Source organism: Rattus rattus, chromosome 2, assembly GCF_011064425.1.
Source record: "Rattus rattus isolate New Zealand chromosome 2, Rrattus_CSIRO_v1, whole genome shotgun sequence".
NCBI classification, from domain to species: Eukaryota; Metazoa; Chordata; class Mammalia; order Rodentia; family Muridae; genus Rattus; species Rattus rattus.
The window spans coordinates 49922565-49937564 of NC_046155.1; the positions used below are offsets into that span (position 1 = coordinate 49922565).

The 15000-nt window shown below is 41.0% G+C and overlaps 1 protein-coding gene across 4 annotated transcripts in view; it reads right to left on the reverse strand.

The window, feature by feature from the left end:
- The window catches only part of Sorcs1 (sortilin related VPS10 domain containing receptor 1), a 507144-nt gene that overhangs the window by 310251 nt on the left and 181893 nt on the right, over window positions 1-15000 (reverse strand). For all 4 annotated transcript variants that reach the window (XM_032892179.1, XM_032892181.1, XM_032892180.1 and 1 more), the window contains exon 2: window positions 13962-14029. In XM_032892179.1, the coding sequence (XP_032748070.1) occupies window positions 13962-14029 (68 nt within the window). The remainder of the gene's footprint in view (window positions 1-13961; window positions 14030-15000) is intronic.

Consider the following 15000-nt stretch of genomic DNA (forward strand, 5'->3'; position numbering starts at 1 on the left):
GGAAGACAAAGAGATGGTTGATAGAAGATAAAAGCGCCACAAATTGTGGTCCCATATGCCAGCAATGGAGGAAAGAATGGGGAGGGGTTACATTCCTTCCAAGCCACAGGACTTCTCACAGGCCCTCCTGTTTCTAGCAGGCTCTGAAAAGCACAGGGCTTGCAACTGACATTTGCACACTGGGGGTAATCTCACACTGAAAAGATGTGTCAAATAGATCAACAACAGTCCACTCTGCTCCTGATTTATAGAGCAGGAAATTCTATCTACCTCTATTCTCAGTGATAAAAGTATACTATTGTATTACTGTATTATGAGTTTATCATTATATTGAAAACTGTATAATATTCTTTGAAATATCTGGAGAGTTATTAAAAAAAGTTTAAAAAAGATAAAAGATAGAGGAGTTAGGAGGGAGGAAAGAAATGAAGAGATGATAGATAGATGATAGATAGATAGGTGATAGATGATAGGGAAAGATGGATAGATACAGAGATACATAGGTAGGTAGACTAACTGAGAAAACACTCCTATCTTCTGATCGCTCTTCCGAGACTATGTATTTGGAACCTAAACCCCTCATCTTGAACACCTTGGAGCACTACTACCCTCCCAGCATATTACTAGAATCTTTGGTTGCTATTTAGCCTTTTCACTGGTGACAAAGCAATGGTGATCTTTCTCCCCAGTTCACTACATGTGTGTCTGTCTATTCCTTCAATATAGGCAGCTTCTTAGAAAATACATCTGAACATTAGTGAGACTTGGGATCTGAAGAACAATGAAGATAATAATTCAAAAAATAAAAGTAAAAGAACACCACTCCTAGGAATCGAGGGAATATTACCCTCTAAGATCACTCTCAACAAGCAGACAAAAAGACTCTGTCTTCCATATTCTCTATGGACCATGAGTTCCTCTTGTTATCACAGTATAACAAAGGAAACGCATAAATAATAGTCATCAATTTATGTCATCGTTTAGACCATTTTGTTCTCAACTTTCCTAATGCTAGAACCCTTTAATACAGTTCTTCATGTTGTGGTGACCCCCAACTATCAAACTATTTTTGTTGCTACTCATAACTGTGATTTTTCTACTGTTATGAATTATAATGTGAATATCTGATATGCAGGATATTTGATATGTGACCCTCAAAGTAGTCACAACCCACAGGTTGAAAAGCCCTGTTTTAGCCACTGCCTCCACAGTTCAGTTGCCCTACCTCGTTACAGAGAGCTGTGACTGAAAGAGTCTAAGCAAGAGATTCTGAAATCTTCTTCAATAATAATTTTTTCCTATCCTAATTTACATGATTGTTTTCTGTTACCATAAAGGGATCTAAGTTTATGATTTACATGGTCAGCACATTTGGGGTTTAGGAGGAGAAGCAAAAGAAAGTACCCTCTTATTGTGGGTAATAAACTGACACCCTCGTTTATGTAGAATATGTTAGCCATGACAAATGGCAAGATGGCCAAACATGTTCTTGGAAACTTGGATGTCCAGAAGTGAATAATCAGCCATATTAGTAAGCTACTAAGGTAAACAAGCCTCAGGAGAACAGTGGACAAGAGTTCATTGATATTCTCTGTCTTTTGAGTATTAAAACCACAAGTACTGCTTGTAAACAATCTGTATCACTGGGCTTTAACTCAAAGATCTGATTGGTTTGTCAATCAGATCTTAATCTAAAAGATGTGCCCTGGTCAGTCTTGCATAGGGTTGCACACACACATATTGTTTACAATGATACTCAGTGATTCTAGTGTATCTAGGATGCAAAGCCACTGAGTGTAAATGTTCTTAGCCTCCTGTCGGGCATCTAATCAATAGATGAGCAGATAAGGTAAAAATTGGTTATTTATTAATGTTTTGATCCATTATAGTGAGTTATTGAGCACTGCTATGTGATCGGAACTGTTCTCTGCTCAGATTATACTCAGCAAAGGAATTGCAAGCTAAACACTTTCAAGGAATCTAAATTCCAGTGATTAACTGAAACAGATACTTGCACCCGTGCACCTTACTCTAGCTACAGGAGAATAAACTATGGAGCATATATAGTCTTTGTCCCTCTCCCATCTAAGGTTGGCTAATATCTGAGGATGTCTTAACAATGCAGAATATGCTGCCTCTACACAACATATGAGAGATCTATAGCAGCTTTCACAGGGGGGAAGAATTTCTGTAATTTTTACTTACAGGTGAGACCCAGGCTCACAGAGGTTTTTCAAAGGACGGTAGCTACCAATTACTCCTCTTCACCTCTTAATCAGAGGACCCACATTTCAGTTGTTTATAACGTGCATAAATTATCACGTTTCTGACACATCTTAACATTTAATTTACTCTCTTTGCTATGATCTGAATGATGAAACTACTATTATTTTCAATATATTCTTTGGAATCCATCATTCAAAGAGATAAGCTAACTTGGTCGAGACAACTCTACTCTTAACTAATCTGCTTGCTCTGAAATGTCATGCTTTGGTCTGCAAAGCCGTAGTGAGTCAGTATATCTGCCTCAGTGTGCCTTTAATGAACTCTAAATATATAATGGTGGAAATATGTACTGGGAAAATCCCCAAAAAGTAGGGGTTATTCATGCTGTTTTCATTGACACTGAAAAATACATCAGGCACGTGCTGTAAAGACATCTGGGTAACAATTACCAAACTGCAATGTTGGAGCTAGGTTGAAAATCAGTTTCTCTAATCAGAGTTCACTTAGTACAGTGGTTCTCAACCTGTGTCTTGTGACCTCCTTTGTGGGTCAAATGGCCTTTTATAGGGGTCTTCTAAGAGCATTGGGAAACACAGATATTTATATTGTGCTCCATAACAGTAACACAATAAAAGTAACACAATTAAAGTTGTGAAGTAACAATGAAAAGAGTTTTAGGGTTGGGTCACCACAGCATGAGAAAGTGTATTAAAGGGTCACAGTATTAAGGAGGTTGAGAACCACTGGTCTAGTTCAACGTTTTTCTTATAAATGAGGAACACAAGGTTCTCAACACAAGACAAATTACCTGAGGTTTCACAGTAGGGGTCGGCATTAAGGCTGCATCTATAGACATGTTCACGAAACCTCAATATGCACACATTATGCTATTTCAAAGGAGTCATCAGTGTAGCACTCATTTCCGGAGGCTTACTGTTTAGATTTTATTTGCAAAAGAATTCGGGGAGACTCAAGTAGGTAAAGCAATTTCCATTTCCAATTTCTAACCTTTCTGCAACATACTTTGAAATGTAAAAATTAAACTGAAGAACTAGCAGCCTGTAAACTGAATTCTTTTGAATAAACGTCCCTTACCGCCATCAGACTGGAGTGGAGCTGAATGCCAGCCATTCTTCCCCTACCACCTGAAAAGCTGCAGAAGTGATCTTTGCAATAGGTTATAGAGAGATAACTACTCTTGAATACTGATGCATTGCTGAAAAATCACACTTCGCTCCCGCACCGATCTTTGACTTGGCCTCAAGCCGGGACTGTGTTTTACATTTGGCACACAGCACTTCATAGAGATTTCGCCTTCTTGTTCCCACCTGAATCCTGATGGGAATCTCCTGGGTATTCAGCTGTGTTATTTTCTAAGGCAAAGCAACATAGCAATTGCTCACTTGTTTCACTAGATTCCTGTACTCAGTAAACAGTGAAAATCTGAGAAGAAATACGGAGAAGAGCCATTGGCATCAAGACAGGACCCTGAATGTGTTAGAAATTCGCAGGGCAGCTGTCTCCTTGAACCCAGGAAATGTTGCCATGGGTTGTCAGAGAGGTCTTCAAGCACTGTGAAGGTTAACGGGATTTAAAATCCTATCAGGGAAACAAGCCTATGGGCATGTCTGGGAGAGATTTTCTAGATTAGGTTAACAGAAGCAGGAAGAGACAGTCTAAATCTGAGCAGTGCCGATGTATGGGATGGGTATGAGATTAAATAATAGGAAGTAGGAAGGGCTAAAGGTCAGCAATCGCCACTCTGCACTGCTTGATGGCAGGCATAGTGGGACCAGGCTCCCCTCTCTTTTGTTACTGTGACTTTGTTAGTATACCCTTAAACTATGAGTCATAAATTGCCATTCTTTGGCCAAGTTGCTTTGGTTGGGTATGGTGTCAGAGGAAGAAGGCAAGTTACAAATCCTAGGGTCATGCTAGGAGGAAAACATGGAACACTGTAGAAATGAAGAACACTCCCATTCCATGAGTCAACTGATGCTGGGTGTATATTTTCTTTCAGAGCAAACCTATATGCTGGGGTTTGGGGAGGGGGAGTCTTAATGAGTAAAAGGAAGTGAATGAATAGATCTGGTTCGGGGATTTTCTGAAGTCTAATTCCCTTTCTATACCATATTTGCCTCTCTGATAGGATTTACCCACAAACCCCAGAGGAAAGCATCACTTTTAACCTCTTGGAAAGAAGCATCATCTGCCAAATGGTTATTGACTAGGATACAAGACTCCATGCTAAAAGCATCATGGAAAACTAAAATAGACTTCTCAGATTCAGTGGGGAAATCTTTCTAATAAAATAACTCACCACCTATTCTTTGTGACCACAACCATTCAGATAAATCGATCAACTGACTAAATGCAACAGACTTTCCACCAATCCTTACATGAGCATGTTTTATCTCTCTGGCCAAATAGATTGAATTATTAGCACACCCATTTACCAGACAAGGAAAAGGATGGCTAGAGATGGATATATTAATCAAGGTTTGACTAACTTATATACCGATCTCAATCCATTTTTGTCCTACTAACAAAGAAGTCTTATGGAAATCATGTCTCCTGGTGAAGGTCTGTAGTCTCAGTCACTCAGGATGCACAAGTAAGATGATAATTCCTGCTTCGGTTTAGGAAGAAAGTATTTCAATAGATTTTTAAAATGATAAATGTTAAACATAGCAAAAAAAGAAGAACAAGAGGAAGAAGAAGAGGAAGAGGAAGAAGAGGAAGAAGAAGAAGAGGAAGAAGAGGAAGAAGAAGAAGAAGAAGAAGAAGAAGAAGAAGAAGAATGAATGAATGAATGAATGAATGAATGAATGAATGAATGAACGAATGAAAATAGCAACAAAAAGGGCTAGGGTAATAGTTCTGAGGTGAAGTGTCTGCATACCATGGACAGGGAGCAGCATTCAAGCTTACTAATCCAAAAGAAGTCATATGAATTTCCATGTGAATTCTTATGGGCATCAATGATTTGATGGGGTTGAAACTAGGGAATGATAGATAAAATCAAAGCAAGGAAGAAGGTAGGCCTGCGATGTTCAAGAAAGAGGTCCCCAAATCTACTATCTCCCTCTGTGGTTTGTGAAGCTCTGTTTCAGACCTAACTCATAGCTTGACATTTACAGCTCCTCTGCTAAGGGTGCCTTGACCTTCCCCACGCTACAGTGGGTTTAATAAGAGAAATGTCCCTACTTGTCAGTCTGAATATATCCCACAGTGTGGTATCTGGAGGACATGAAGATCCTGTATAAAAGTTAATCTTCAATCCCCAAAGACCTGAGAGTGTCATGTTGTTGAAGACAGTGGAAGCCAATCAGCATTGCCATAAACACCTGCCTCAGGGGACAGAGAGAAGCTGAATTTTCTACCCTACACCCCAAATCCACATGCTTCCTGGTGACTGAAGGAGAATTTTATCCTCTGTTTCCACTGCTCCATGAATGAATAACCAGGGAACCATTTGGGGTAAGACTTTGCCAGCTCTGCAAATACTGTAAACCTAACCCAAGCAAACGAACAGCAATTGCAAGCAGAATCTCTGGGTTCATAGATAATTTCAGCCCCACAGCATTAGTGTGCAACCTCTGCAAGGCTGTCAACAAGCTGCACGCAGAGGCCGGAGCTCTCTCAAGCCAGCAGTAGCAACCAAGGACTTGGTATCTAGGAAGTACGGTCCAGGCTGCAGTGCAGGGCATGGACACATCTGCCAAGCAGAAGGTCCATAAGTTCTTATGTTATGAGGGAAAGACAGGTTTTTGGACAGCTTTCTGCAACGCTAAAGAGAAAATGCCCTCATGTAATTTAGAAAGAAGTAGATAGCTTGAATTTTAAATTTTTTGATGTTTTGTTTGTTTGTTTGTTTCTTAAGGTCAGAGGTGATAGATGTGCAATTGTTGGAGAGTAATGACAGAGTGAGCTGTCGGAGACCCAGGAAAACATGAGACTAGGGCAAACTCAGTGTGACATTTTATATTACAATAACTGCCGGTGACTTCCAATGGGTTCCAGACAAAATATTCCTTGTCCTGCTGCAAACAACGTTATTCTCTATCCCAAATCATGGTTAACCCAAGTGTGTAGTCATTTCAAAGGGTAAGCGTTGGGAACTCCATAATGAGAACAGACTTGCCAGTCACTCTGGCTGAGCATTGACTTCTGTGATGTCATCTCACCTTTGCTAACTCCAGGAGGAAGAGCGGAGCTCACACTGGCTCCGTTCAGTGTTCTCCTTGGAAAGTGCAATGAAGCACACCATTCAAAGATAAATTCTTTTCAAAGAGGTCTTTTAAGGCTTTCTCCCTAGAAATGCTGGCAGAAATAAATACACATTTTTAAAGAAAAGGGAAAAGTCCCTGGGCCTTTCGTGAATTGATTGTATCTCCTGCTTCTGCAAGCTAAGGAGTCATAATCCTGTTCAATCACAGATTGTTTGAAGCCAATAAACCAGAGGCGACGACCTTGCTAATGCATCCCAGCAGGAGAAACAAAGTCGTGCTGAGGAATAACTGTTTAGTACGTCATTTCCCTCTGGAAAGAGGAGAACAGAGCTGAAAGTGTTCGGCATGATTTACGGTTGAACGGAATATCAGGAACTTCACCTGAAATAAAAGGGATTCTCTAAAGTTCTCTGATAGTCTTGACTTCTCCATTGTCCTGTGATTGACATGCCACTACCCCTGTCTCCTGCACGCACACCTCACTGTTGGCCTCTCTGCTTATAGATGAACACCATCTACAGCTGTGGTTTTATGCTCTTCTTCCTAGGGGTAATTCTCAGGTGACAATATAACATGATGTAGTCCGGAGAAGAAACCAATGGACATTTGTCACACTTGCTTTTAAACACCTCATAAGTGTTAGTTGAGTAGTACACTTGGCTTCCCTTCACATTGTATTAGCTTCTGGAAGTCAAGGGAGTGAAGGTGTAGACACACAGCATGACAATGTCTATCTACGTGCTGAGATTAAATTAGTATCTGTCACCCTGCACATGTGCACTGACAATAAATTGAAACAACCTGACATTTGAATAAACAAACGTCTGTAAACTTTCGATTTTCCATGACATATAGGATGGAGCATGATTTACATCAATTAATTAAGTTCACATATGAGAAAGATAATTTTTTCAAGGAAATATTTCCCCAATAAATTCATCTAATACTCATTTTCTGCTACAAAACAAGAATGAGACTTGGTTCTGGGTCACAATGGTCAATCAGGTAAAATGCAACTTCCCAATGCTGCTCTCTGTAAAGGTAAAAAATGTCCAGGAATAATACAGTCAAGAGAAAAATTGTATGTGGAACAAGAATGAGTTCACATACAACATACAATGTCTGTGGCTAGGGGAGAGCTACAACAAGAGATGGTTCCTTTGAGTTCAGACTCTGAGCTAGGAAGCTAACCTGCCCGAGTCAGGGGTGTGTTCTAATGCTTAGCCTCTAATGGTGGAACAGACAGTCTGCTTCCTTTGTTGAGAGTTTAATAAGTGCAGTGATGATTAAAGAAGGTAGGTATCTTAAAGAAGCATCATCTGAGATTCCATAAAATAAAACATTGAATAATACAGAGAGAGAGAGAGAGAGAGAGAGAGAGAGAGAGAGAGAGAGAGAGTGTGTGTTTGTCGTGGGCCAAAGAGAGTTGGGGAGGAAATCAAAGTAGTGACAGAAAGAAGCCTGATGGTCCTTCAACGTGGCAGCTAGCCCAGTAGTTTCACTTTGCAATGGTGTTAATGTGAGAGAATGCTCTGGCTGTGTTCTACTGAGTGAACCTGGGCTTCTTACACTTGGCTCTGGGTTCGCTCTTTCTCCTGGCATGGAAAAAATGTTTGAATTTCACAAGATCATGTTGCATTGTCTTCAAAACTATTTTTCTTATATACAAGGCATTACATTAAAATTTTAGGATGTAGACATTTCATAACATTTAAATGTAAGTAAGTCCAAGATCCAAATCTGGATTTTAATAAGCCTAAACCATTCCTTCTTTTTTTTTTTTCTTCAAGACATTTGTATGAGTTATTCGAGGATTCATACATGTATAAAGTATATTTTTAATTTTTTTTTTGTTTTAGAATAAAATAGAATAAGTGGCCTGGGGACGGGAAGGAACACACACTGTATGGTTCCAGTACTTGGGAAGCAGAGGCAGGCAGGTCTGTGTGAGTTAGAGGCCAGCCTGGACTACATAGTGACTTCCAGGACAACCAGGGCTACACAGACGACCCTATAACAAAAATCCAGAACAAACACATTTTAATACAATATTTTTTATCATAGTCTTTCCCTTCTCCCAACTCCTCCCAGGTCATCTCTACCCAACTGAATGTTCAATGTCGCCTTTCCCCACTCCCAAAAATCAACAACACAGACACAGTTTTAAAAAAAAAAACAATAAAATATAACAAAAGCCAGTGAGACAAAACAAAATGAACACCACAGGAATATAGAATCTGTGTTGGTGACACATGCCCTAGAGTGTGGCAGATAAACCTAGTGATGCTCTATTGGATAAAATTTAATTTTACTTCCCTCTCAGGATACAAATAGCTCATTCGTTAGGGGTAGGACTTTTGGTCCACTTCCTCTTAGTTCTGGAAATTTCCTGGTTTAAACATGAGCAGGTGCTTGTGAGTACTGTCACTGTCATTGTCACTGTCAGAGTCCATATGTAGCATATAATTAATCTTTATTTGATTTATCCTACCCCTCACTTCTTCCTCTAATTTTTTCCAAGTCCACTTCCCACCCCACATCACAAGTCTATGTCCCTTTATAGGAAATAACCCATTCAGTTCCATTTGCTGTCCATCTCCACATGAATGTGGGCCATCTACTAGAGCATGGTTGATCTATCTGGGATCATACCCCTAAAAACAATGTACTCTCCTTCCCTTAACAGCTTTTAATCTAAGCCATTTTCCCTCCAAGAAAAACACAGTTTGCTGTTCTTAGAATGAGTCATGCTCTTTGTGAGGGAAAGGCAGCAGAGAGGAAGCTAAGATGTATTGACATTATTCACCATTAAGTCTCTCTGACAACATATCTAGATAACCAATTTAAATAAAGGATTTCCTTTGCCTCATGGTTTCAGATATTTGAGCCCATGCTTTGACTTCGTGCACTGCTTTTACAGTATCATGACAAAGAACATGTGGGGAAACCGAGCTGTTCTCTTTGCAGTGCCCAGTAACCAGAGAGAGGAGAGGGGAACAAGAACAATATATAAACAGCCTTCAAAGCTATGTCAGCAGTGATTTCTCTGCTCAACTAGGCACCATCTCCTATCCTTTCTTCTGCCTTGATGCCTTCAATAGATTGACCCAGTGCCCATATGATCCGTGGAACTTTTAGTACCAGCACCAGCTGGAACAATCCTTCAAGATGTGAACACTTGGTAACATGTTCTATTTACAGTATAGTACATGACCACAGCTTGTCTTTCTAAACCAAAGTGGAAATGGACCAACATCATAATAACTTAAGCACAGCTTTATTTAGTATTACCACACTTCTATTCACATAGAGAGTTTCTGCTTTCCATCAGAAAAGCAGATTTTGAGTTTCTGGAACCTTATATATAATTTTGTTTCTACCAACTACTGAGTATGGTACCTGAAGCAGAGAAGTGTTGTGTTTGTCGAACTGAATGAAGTGCATAAGCATCTGGCAATCATTAAAAGACAAAGAAACACCATGCACCAGGGCATTAATGAAGAAGAAGAAGAAGAAGAAGAAGAAGAAGAAGAAGAAGAAGAAGAAGAAGAAGAAGAAGAAGAAGAAGAAAGAAGAAGAAGAAGAAGAAGAAGAAGAAGAAGAAGAAGAAGAAGAAGAAGAAGAAGAAGAAGAAGAAGAAGAAGAAGAAGAAGAAGAAGAAGAAGAAGAAGAAGAAGAAGAAGCAGCTGTTAAACAAAGATAACTGTATATATGATTAGATGGTCAGTCCACAAGACCCCAGATCAAAAATCGTGACGAGATATCTATATTATATTTATTAGAAGATACTAAGAGAAAAACACTGGGGATATTAGTATTTAGGGGAAACAAGTATTGAGATTATTCAATCCTCGGGATCCTAAAGGCATTTGCATTCTATTATTGCTCCTGAATATCTTATTCCAACCTTCTGGGAAGGTAATCCAGACAAAAAAAAGTGCAGGCTTTAGTATAGTGAATGCATTTTAGAACTCTTTGGGGCTTTACAGAGATCAAGTTACTAAACTCTAAGGACAGGTCTACACATGTGTCTGAAGTACTATACGTCATAACTAATACCGAGGGGATGAACTCCAGAGACATCAGAAGGTAAACAGAGCCAGCAGGTGCATGCACATTGAGAAGGCAGACAGAGGAGCCACCTCTGAACAATTACAGTCACTGAGCCTGCTCTTCCACTTTCCTAGGCTTCACTCTATCCTGTGGAAACTGGAATTGCTGACAGGCTGGCTTTTATAGGGCCATTCAAGAATAAATACATAAAGAACATTTCCTGCTCCTCAGAAAGCACTTCTTGAATTAGTTTAATATTATATATTAAACTATATATATATACATATATATATGCATTCTACATATTGAGAAACTTGTAACTCAAACTCCTTTTTAAATGCATTTGTCTGTATAGATACCCATGACTCTCTGTCAAGTGAAACAATAAAACATTGCCAGAGTCCAGTTAATATTACACTGTTTTTTAACAAGCAAACACACAAAAAGTATTCCTCGTCAGTGTATATTGATTACCACATAACTTGGGCCCTAAACATTGAACAAAATCACTGAGAACTGTTATAGCAACCTGGACTGTGTGGAAGGCTGCCCCTAGCCATCACTGCACCAACTGGCTCATTATAATGAACACACACTACTTCCTTGATTTAGAAAGTTAGCAACTAAACGGTAATAAAATAAGTGTGAAAGTCTGGCATCCCAAAATGTTGCCCTGTGATATAGAAGTTAGAGAGCTCTGATGACGCCTGAATGGAAATGGTGGTGACTGAGACCATGTGTGGGATGGCAACTAGCTCCTCCAGGCCTCGGAGGGTGGGGCTGGTCCACAGCACAAGCACGTCATTGGCTACGTAATAAGGAATTAACATCGGGTATGTGTTAGCGAGGGAGACCCACACCGGGTTGTTTTCACACATCAGTTTGAGTGCTTACTTCCATTCTATAGCCTTTCCCTTACAGCTGAATAATGATTGGGTTTTGTAGAATAACCACTCCTTAAACAATTTGACCCCAGTCACTCTTTGTTGCTCCCCAGGGAGCTCCAAGAGTGGGAAAACGTCTTGCCATCCACTGGTGGGATTTTAGGACACTGATTTTTGGTCAGTCACCCTCACCAATAAGCTTCTCTGACAGAGAGAGGCACTGCAGGCGTGTGGCCCTTTAAAAGTGCGTGATTTGTATCTCAGTCAGAACTGCCTAAGGCTTCCTCAGCAGCTAAGTGTCTCTTGGCAGAGTGCTGATTACTCTGGACAAGAGAGGAGAGAGATGAATATATTTCTTCTCAGAGATACTGTATCAGGATTTGACGTTTTATTTATCTCAACCTTTAAGCTGATCTTGCCTCAAATGGTAAAACTGACTTTCCCCACAGATCTCAAGGCTTAATCCACTCTCATTTCCAGCTGGTGTTCAGGTGCAGTTAACTGTTCTGTGTCAGATCACCCAGTCCCTCTCAGTGTGACTCCCGGCATGAACAATGACACAACACAAAACAAAGTCAGCAACTTGCTCTAGGAGTAAGGCACAATCCAATCGATGGCAGCGTGAACATCGAGTAAATCTCATTAATTGCGAACAATGGTAGCTTGTCATCCCTGTCCCACAGATCCAAAGAGCTTTAAGTCCTTAGGACGTCAGTGCAAGGTCAACTGCCTCTTGGTCCCCACTTACTCCAATACCCAGAGGGCATTTGACACTTGACACTTCCTTATTTAGCTCCTGGAACTTTCAAACAATAAGGCTCAACTGAAGGTTTGGATCTGACTGTTGGACATTTCTCAGTTGCTAATACTCTCTCTCTCTCTCTCTCTCTCTCTCTCTCTCTCTCTCTCTCTCTCTCTCTCTCTCTCTCTCTGTGTGTGTGTGTGTGTGTGTTTGACCGTATATAAGCTCATGTGTTGGGATACAGACATGCACATGAATGCTTGTGCTGTGTGGACAACAGAAGTCAAATTACTGGATGTGTCATCACTGCGCACCTTATTTATTTATTTATGAATTTTTCTGCTGTCCCTGAAAGAACTGCCCTATTTGGCTTGTCTGGGTGGCTACCTGACACTGGTAATGCCTCTGCCTCTGCCTCTGCCTCTGCCTCTGCCTCTGCCTCTGCCTCTGCCTCTGCCTCTGCCTCTGCCTCTGCCTCTGCCTCTGCCTCTGCCTCTGCCTCTGCCTCTGCCTCTGCCTCTTCTCCAGCACTGTGACAGCAGTTGCCATTTTTATTTTACTAACCTCCCTCCCTAAGAATGGAAAACACATCTCATCAGAAAGAAAGAAGCAAGCTTACGCTGAGCTGTGGTGGTCTAGCACCATCTTCTGCTGTGTTCCTCTGTAGTCCTACAGTGTGGGTAGACTATTATGTCTGCTAAAGCCCTCTGCCTCTTTGAGACCAGGCTGCATGTCTCTTAATTGTCTAATGTACACCCTGCACTGTTCATGACAGATGCACTATAGGGGAAAGGTGGCTTTTATTCTTATGAATGCATTAATGTTAGAAAAAGTGATCAAGGAGACACGAACTTACTGAGTCATGAACATTCTGATCGAGGCTTACTGAAATTAAATAATGCACTAGGTGCCCCTGGCACTTAATGTGCTGAAGAACTCCATGATTATCCAGACACTGACCAATATGCCCATGTTTTCAGTGGCTCTGCTAGGTATAAGCTCTGGCCTAGCCCTTGACTGCAGGTTGGCAAAACTCCATCTTCTCTCTGAGATCATCAGATGAGATGGGAGTAACTATTCAGAGGTAGTGTTTTTGTTTGGATTCAATGAGTAGGGTATGTATGGGCACCTGATATAGGCTGGTGAGAAGGGAAAAATTTGGCGTAACAAGAAAAGATCACTTAATAAAAAATACAAAAGAAAACTGGAAAATCAACTACATTGTTTTTCTGAGGATTTGTCTGTTTTGACTCCAGACTGACAACAACCAAAAGGCATCTTTGTCCAGATATTCATGAGATACACTGCCCCTAACTGGTTCCTATCCATTCATTCAACACGGTATGTTCTCCGCATAATTTGTATGTGTGTGAAGCACCACACGAGTTGCTGAGGTAAAGATATATAACCATACAAAGGTCTGTGTGCCCGCCTGTGTGCTACAGGCAGCAGCACCACGGACTGCAAACTGGGAAAGCCTTGCATTTGAAGGGAAACCTGCTCCTAGAGGCTGAGGTGAGCAATCTAGAAAGAGAAGCCCAACTCCTTTTCCTCGAGTGTCCAGATCTGTGAGAACCAGGCGGATCAAAATATATTAGCACCTCAGGAAGAGCTGAACACAACAGTCTCACTGACTGAGAGAAGGCATTTCTCTGGCAGGTCAGTAAACAAAGCCCATCCCATCTCTAGGGTAACAATGAACAGAAAGGAAAGCATGCTTCTAAGCAGGAACCTCCCCACCAAGGAATGAGGCTTCCAGAGACAGCAAGAGCAGACACCTGGCTTAAAGAGCGCAGTAATTAGTGGCCTAATTTATCTACGTACCTCCAAAGCGAGCTCTCAGTGATGCTTCCCAGGTTATAGTCATAGAGCTTTGTCAAAATGAGAATCACCTGAAGGCAAAAGAAGAAATCATGGTTAGTCTCAAACAATTACAATCTCTTAGAACTGAGATGGCCCAGGGGAGGGCTTAGGATGCCTTTAATGGGCGCTTAACATAATTGAATGAATTGTTACTGCTTTGCTGCTGCTGTCTGGGGAAGGGCCAACAGCCTGGTACTGATCGTGTCTGGTCAGCAGCCCTGCCCACCACTCTCTGGAGGCCCCAGAACCAGTGCTTCCTGTTTTCTCACGCATGTCTTGTCCTGGTGGGCTTAATGTTTTTCAGGAAGCTTACAAAATTTTAAAATATGTACACTTCAACTTAGCCCCTGAGCAAATGTTTAAGAAAGGTCAGTGGTGACGTTTCTAGCTCCCACAACTGAACCGCATGGTCCAACATCCTTGATCCCTGAACCTCAGTGTGCCCCTTCTTCTCTGTGAGTTTGATGAACTCTTTCTTCTGACTTCAAAGTCAGATGGGAGCTACAGCACCACAGAAGGGCAAAGCAGCAGAACTGTAACAGGGCAGGTTTGGGGCTCATGATCCCCAAGACTTATAACGTTGGGTAAGGAGAGACTTCCAAATCAGGGACAGGTTCTGGTAAAGAATGTATCCCAAAGAAATCCCCCTTAGCTTCACTGCAAAAGCCCCTTTAATGTGATACCTATTTCCAGCCTCACTTAGCAGAAATCAAACTATTTTTCACATTTGTTCAAAAGGCGAAGAACATTAATTAATCATCCAGGCTTTCCTTTGTGCTAGGATAGAGCACAAAGAGCACAGTGAAGTTTGGAGACTACAATCTAAGAACAACAAAATGACAAAAAGAAAATGGGAGTTCTGGAGACCCCACCCTTGCTCTGCCATACTGCTGACAGGCTTGGTCATCACCGCAGTTTGAGAAGACAACTTCTTTGGTATCTGTGACCAGGAATAGGTTCCACCTGACTTCCTGGAGTACCCAAGTCCCAGGGCATCTGT